General features: G+C 58.7%; 1 protein-coding gene across 2 annotated transcripts; it reads left to right on the top strand.

Moving 5' to 3' along the window:
• MLKL (mixed lineage kinase domain like pseudokinase) lies at positions 1-4,923 on the top strand. 2 transcript variants are annotated; one of them, XM_035336940.1, is made up of 11 exons: positions 1-32; positions 475-1,026; positions 1,200-1,313; positions 1,486-1,660; positions 1,746-1,843; positions 2,204-2,339; positions 2,761-2,845; positions 3,457-3,605; positions 3,795-3,844; positions 4,192-4,332; positions 4,771-4,923. In XM_035336940.1, the coding sequence occupies exons 2-11, from the start codon at positions 570-572 to the stop codon at positions 4,821-4,823; spliced, it is 1,458 nt and encodes a 485-aa protein (XP_035192831.1). In that variant the 5' UTR covers positions 1-32; positions 475-569; the 3' UTR covers positions 4,824-4,923. The 2 variants fall into 2 exon arrangements, with proteins under 2 accessions (XP_035192831.1, XP_035192832.1); XM_035336941.1 differs by having other exon boundaries at positions 10-28; positions 453-1,026.
• The last annotated feature ends 397 nt before the right edge of the window (positions 4,924-5,320 follow it).

The following is a 5,320-nucleotide window of genomic DNA, read 5'->3' as shown; positions in this document are numbered from 1 at the left end:
GAGGAGGAAGGGAGCGGCGAGGAGCCAGGTAAACGCGGCTGCGCTTATTTTACCAAGCGGGGGAGCCTCTTCCCTGGGGGAGAGGGGAAAATGCGAAGAGGATGGGGCGGGGAGAAGGTGCGGAGGCTTTTATGGGGTGGGTGGTAATGCAGAGAAGCATCAGCTGGAAATGAGAACGGGTCTTTATGGTCGAAGAGGTACGGGGCAGGACCGGGGTGGTGTGGCGGCGGGGGTTGCTCCTTGGATGACCGCTGACCCTGCTCAGTGTGCGAGCTGGCCGGGCATGGCTACTTCTGCGTTAATTTACAGAAAACTAGCCAAAATAACTCTTGCTGACATGGCAATGCCGCTGCTACCGATGCCCGTTCTCATGCGTGACGCCAGGTGAAGCAAGGGGAGCAAAGCAGCCGTAGGAGATAGAGGGGCTGTAGGAGCTCTGGTGCCATGTTCGGGCTGTTCCTTCTCAGCCGAGGCGTGGAAGAGCCGAGTTCAGCCGATCTGTGAGCACTGCCGGGGAGCACCTCCACCAGACACCGCTGTCCCGCGTCCCCAGGCCCTCTGCTGCGAGCATGGACATCGTAGAGAGGGTCTTCTCCTTAGCCCAGGCCATCTACGGCCAGTTTGAGCACGTGAAGTGCTGCAAGCACCAGTGCCAGCGCCTCGTGGAGCGCATCCAGATCCTGCTGGAGCCCGTGCGGATCCTGCAGGCTCAGCCGCGGTGGCACATCTCCCACCACGAAGAGCAAATGCTGAAGAAGCTGCTGCAGGCGCTGGAGGAGGCGCAGAAGCTGGTGATGAAGTACAGCCAGGCCAGCTGGATCCAGAAGTTCCTGAGCGCCCGCAGCAGCGGCGAGGAGTTCGTCTGGGTGAACGAGAGCCTGGAGGACGTGGCCCAGGGGCTCTCGCTCCTGCTGCAAGCGGAGCAGAAGCAGGCTTTCCTGGCGGCCTTTCAGTCAAAGACCTGCCGCAGGCAGGATGCCGAGGATCTGAGGGATGACAGGGCTTTCCTGGACCAGGTGATTGCGAGTAAGTGTGCATTTGGCCTCATTTCCATGAGCCCGGAGCTCGGCAGCCCTCCCCAGCCCGGCTGTGGCCTGATGGCGTCAGCTGGGGAAAGCCCAAGGGCTCCTGAAAGCAGGAGAAAATGTGCACAGCGCTGCACATTCCTCCCACCCATCTCCACGCCTGTCTTTTGCCAGGTACTGAAGAGCCCAGAGACGGGGCCGGGGATATCTACATGGACAGGCAGTGTGTGGAGGACAAGGTGGACCGGATGCAAAGCGAGCTGAGCAAAATCGTGCGCATGATGGACAGTAAGTCCTTCGGTGTTGCAAACCTAGGCACAGGGAGCTCTGCCCCTGCGCAACGCGTCCCTTCCCCTTTTAGAAAGACCGAACGCTGGCGTAAAATGCTCGGCCAAAACTACAAGCGGCCGCCAGCCCGGCCTAACCTGTCCCTTGTTCCCTCCCGGTGCGGTGGGAGCAGGTTTGAAGAAGGTCAACGTTGGTAAAAGAGAAGATATCACCGAGATCAAGAGGGACCAGCTCACCTTCTACAGGCACCTGCAGGACACCGAGCGCTACGACCTCTATGAGGGAGAATATCTCAAGTACCCCGTGGCCATCAAAACCTTCAAGAGGCCGCTGACCACCGACACGACGTGAGTGGTGCCAGGCACGGGGCAGCGGGGAGGGTGGCACCGAGTGCCTCGCCTGGGGACCTCACCGCGCTGCCCCTTTCTGCAGGAAGGTGAGAGACATCTTCGAGAAGGAGATTCAGACCCTGAAGAAGTTCGAGTCTCCAAACATCCTGCGCATGTACGGGATCTGCATTGAGGAGAAAGGTAAGGGGGAGGCGTTCATGTCACCCTTTCGCTCCCCGATGCTAGCTGGTGGCGGGTGGGATGAGGTGACACAAGGGGGGGGATCCTCGAGGGGTTTGCAGACTCCAGACTCTCAGACATGGGGCAGGTCCCAGCTGTAAAACACTAACCCTTTACACCAGATCCCCAAAACTCAGACACCCAGACAGTTCTGCCAAGCAGAGCCAGCACTGGCTCGCTGTGGTCGATGCAGACCCCGGGACCCCCTTGGCACGGGCTGCCAAAGCCTGGGCTGTGGCTGTCGTCGCTGGTGGCTGTGCCACCGGCATCCCGGGCCAGCTGCTGCCCAACAGCACCCTCAGCAGGCATCTTTTTGCTCAGACGGGAGCCCCTGCTTCTCCATCGTGATGGAGTACTGCAAGCACGGGACGCTGCGGGAGGTGCTGACCAAGCAGCGGCATCTCTCCTGGGAGATCCGCATTCGGATGGCCCTGGGAGCCGCCAGGGGCCTTTACAGGTGAGCTCCTGCCTCAGTCGGTGATTTACTCCACTTGGTGACCCACAAATTGTGCTTGGGCCCTGGTACCGCTTGGCGTCTCGCAAGACCTCATTTCTACCACCTGGGATGCCGGGGACACTGGGATGGGAGGCTGGCGAGGAGGCAGGAGGTGGTTTGGATGCAGCAGTGCCCATCTCCCCAGGGTCACTGGCCTCCACATCTGCCTCAAAGCTTATAAAGTTCTGAAAGGGAGAAACCCTGTTCCCTCTCCTCCCCAGCACCCCTATAGGGCAGCTTCAGGAGCACCCTGCAGCATGGCCAGTTCTCCTTACGGGCCCTGCTCATCCACAGGGCTCGCTATTTCGTGGTGGGAGGGAGCCCAGAGGCAGGGATGGGTCCGTGACCGGCACGCGTTGCCCTTGGTTCTGGCCGGCTGCAGGTTGCACCAGACGGAGAAGAACACCCGACTGCACGGCTGCATCTGCAGCAACAAGTTCCTGGTGGCTGGAGATTACTGTGTGAAGGTAAGGACCATGCTTGGAGACGCTCTGTGGAGTTTTGGGTATTTCTATGGACCTTTCCTCACACCAACACAGAAGTGAATTGTGATAGCCCAGAATAACAACGGGGGGGAGAATCATCTCCCCTGTCACACTGTTTAGCTGCGTTTTATCATCAGCAACATTAAGCATTTCTGAGCCCCAGGACAGGCTGAAGGCAGGGAGGTGAATCCCCTACCTCCACCTACAGTTTCACTCGCAGAAAGAGCCGTGTGCCGAGCAGCACATGTGGCTGCAGGCACCTCGCTCTGTTTTCTCCAGCTCGGGTCTGTCCCCAGCCATGCTACAGGTTTCTGTACTACACAGTGAGCAATGCGAGCAGTTCCTCAGCTCTTCTGAAAATAAGGCTATTTAATGATAATTAAAATTGTGTTTTTACCAGGTATCCATCTCAGGGCACCTGCTCTAAAAGTAGAGGAGGGTGGTGAGTTTGCATTTAGCTGCTAACCGTGGATGTTAGGAAAGGGAAGCCCCACCACATAACCCACAGGAAATATGGCCTCAAAGCTTGAGCTGAGAACCAGCAGCCAGCCCTGCATTTCTAACACTTTTCCCTTTCTCATTCTCACTATCAGCTGTCGGGATTTGAGCTGTGTGAAACAGAGTCCTCCATCAAGAGGAAAGCCAACAAGAACTGGAACCAGGTGTCTATGTTGGCTTATGTTGCCCCTGAGAACCTGAAGGACATCTACTACCCCTACAAGAGGTCCTGTGAAATATACAGGTGTGTCTGCCCCACCAGTGCCCTCCTGGGGGAGCAGACTAGCTCTCAAACTGTGGGTGAAGGCCAGGTTTAATCAGAGACATATGCAGCCAACTGTGGTTGGCATGGCACAACTGCTCCCTCCATTAGAAAGGAGGACGAGGTGGTGGTGGAATCAATGCTGAGAGACTCTTGCTTGTCTCATTCCAGCTTCGGGATTGTGCTGTGGGAGATTGCAACCTCCAAAATCCCATTTGAAGGTGAGACAGAAGTTATCTGGTGCCCTGAGTAACGGCTTGGCTTCTGGGGCATCCCATGGTGTGTGGGTCTCAGTGCCTGGCTCTGCATATCTTCATGGCTTCAGCACGCGCTTAAACCGCAAGCATGCAAGAAATGTCGTCTCTATTTGCTGTTCGTGTGCACTGAAGCATTGAGACCTCTCCATGCTTCAGTGCAGCCCAGTGGTGTTATGGCAAAGATGGAGGGGTTCATTGCAGGCTCCGTGTGGGTGGCTCCTCTGCTGGCTCCTCTACGGAGCAGGCTGCAGGGTGGCTCTGGTGGGCCTCCACACCCTCCTGACATCGCTGTTGGCACACGTGTCGCCTAGGCTGCTCTCTCCAGGAGATCAGAGACAAAATCTGCGACCACCAGTACCAGGACCCTGTCGGGGACGATTGTCCCGAAGAGCTGAGGAAAATCATCGACGAGTGCCGAGCCTTTGACCCATCCCTGCGCCCGTGTGCTGAGCGTGAGTGTCCTGGACATCTGCCCCAGGGCCCCGTGCACCCCTCAGTCGGCTGCTTCAGTGTTTAATCTGCCCCTTGTTTTCCATTTGAAATGGAAAAAGGAGGTTTTTGTCTTTGGGGATCACTCCTTGCCCTACCAAGCCCCCTAACACAGGAGTGTAGTCGGTGTGTTCGCACAGTCTGTGCGCTGTGTTTATCCACGCCGTGAGCATAACCATCCGGCTGCCCACCTGGCACGGCGTGGGAGCAATTAATTAGCTTAATGATCTCGGAGGGCTTTCCTTAGTGATTCTAGGATGCCGTGAATCGCAGAACGGGGGCTTTGCTGTGCTCTGGGGAAGGCTTCGCCACTTCTACAGCTGGCGGGGCCCTGCCCGGACCAGCGGCGGCTCTCAGGGTTGGGAAGTGCGGTGCGTGCTGAGGCAGCCGTGTGTCGGCAGGGATCGTGGACTCGCTGGCGGCCCTGGAGAAGAGCAGGAGCCAGGGGAGATGACTGCGGGGGACCCACGGAGCCCAGCGCCCTGCCCCGCGCGGCCGGCCGGTCCCCTCCCCGTGTCTGCGAGCGCCCGTGGCTCAACACGCGTTTATTTGTGCACTTGTGTGGTGTTTAATGCGACTGACAGGGCTGGTGGGGGCTGCTGCGGGCACCCATGGGTGCCCCGGGGCGCGGTGGGCCCAGGGCCTGGTGGGCCCCGTCGCCATGGCAACGCCCCCTCCTCGCTTCCGTTTGAATCCGTTCCCCGCTCCCGCTCGTTTCGCCCCAGCGGCGCCTCATCCAATGAGAACGCACTTCCGGACTCTTTGCCCCTCCCTCCCCGCCCTTCTGACCTATCACCGCCCTAACATCCTCGGCCCTCCGCCTCCGGTTTGCCGGTCCCGCTGCCCAATCAGCGCAGCCGCCCCTTCTCCTCCGCCTCCCTCGCCCTAGCGACGGACTGACAGAGCGTCTAGCCAATAAAAAACCTCACCTGCGCCGGCTCGCCCAATAGA

This window comes from Oxyura jamaicensis, chromosome 11 (assembly GCF_011077185.1).
Source record: "Oxyura jamaicensis isolate SHBP4307 breed ruddy duck chromosome 11, BPBGC_Ojam_1.0, whole genome shotgun sequence".
Lineage (NCBI taxonomy): Eukaryota > Metazoa > Chordata > Aves > Anseriformes > Anatidae > Oxyura > Oxyura jamaicensis.
Note: the sequence above shows the minus strand (reverse complement) of the source record. Positions and strands in the feature narration are given on the sequence as shown.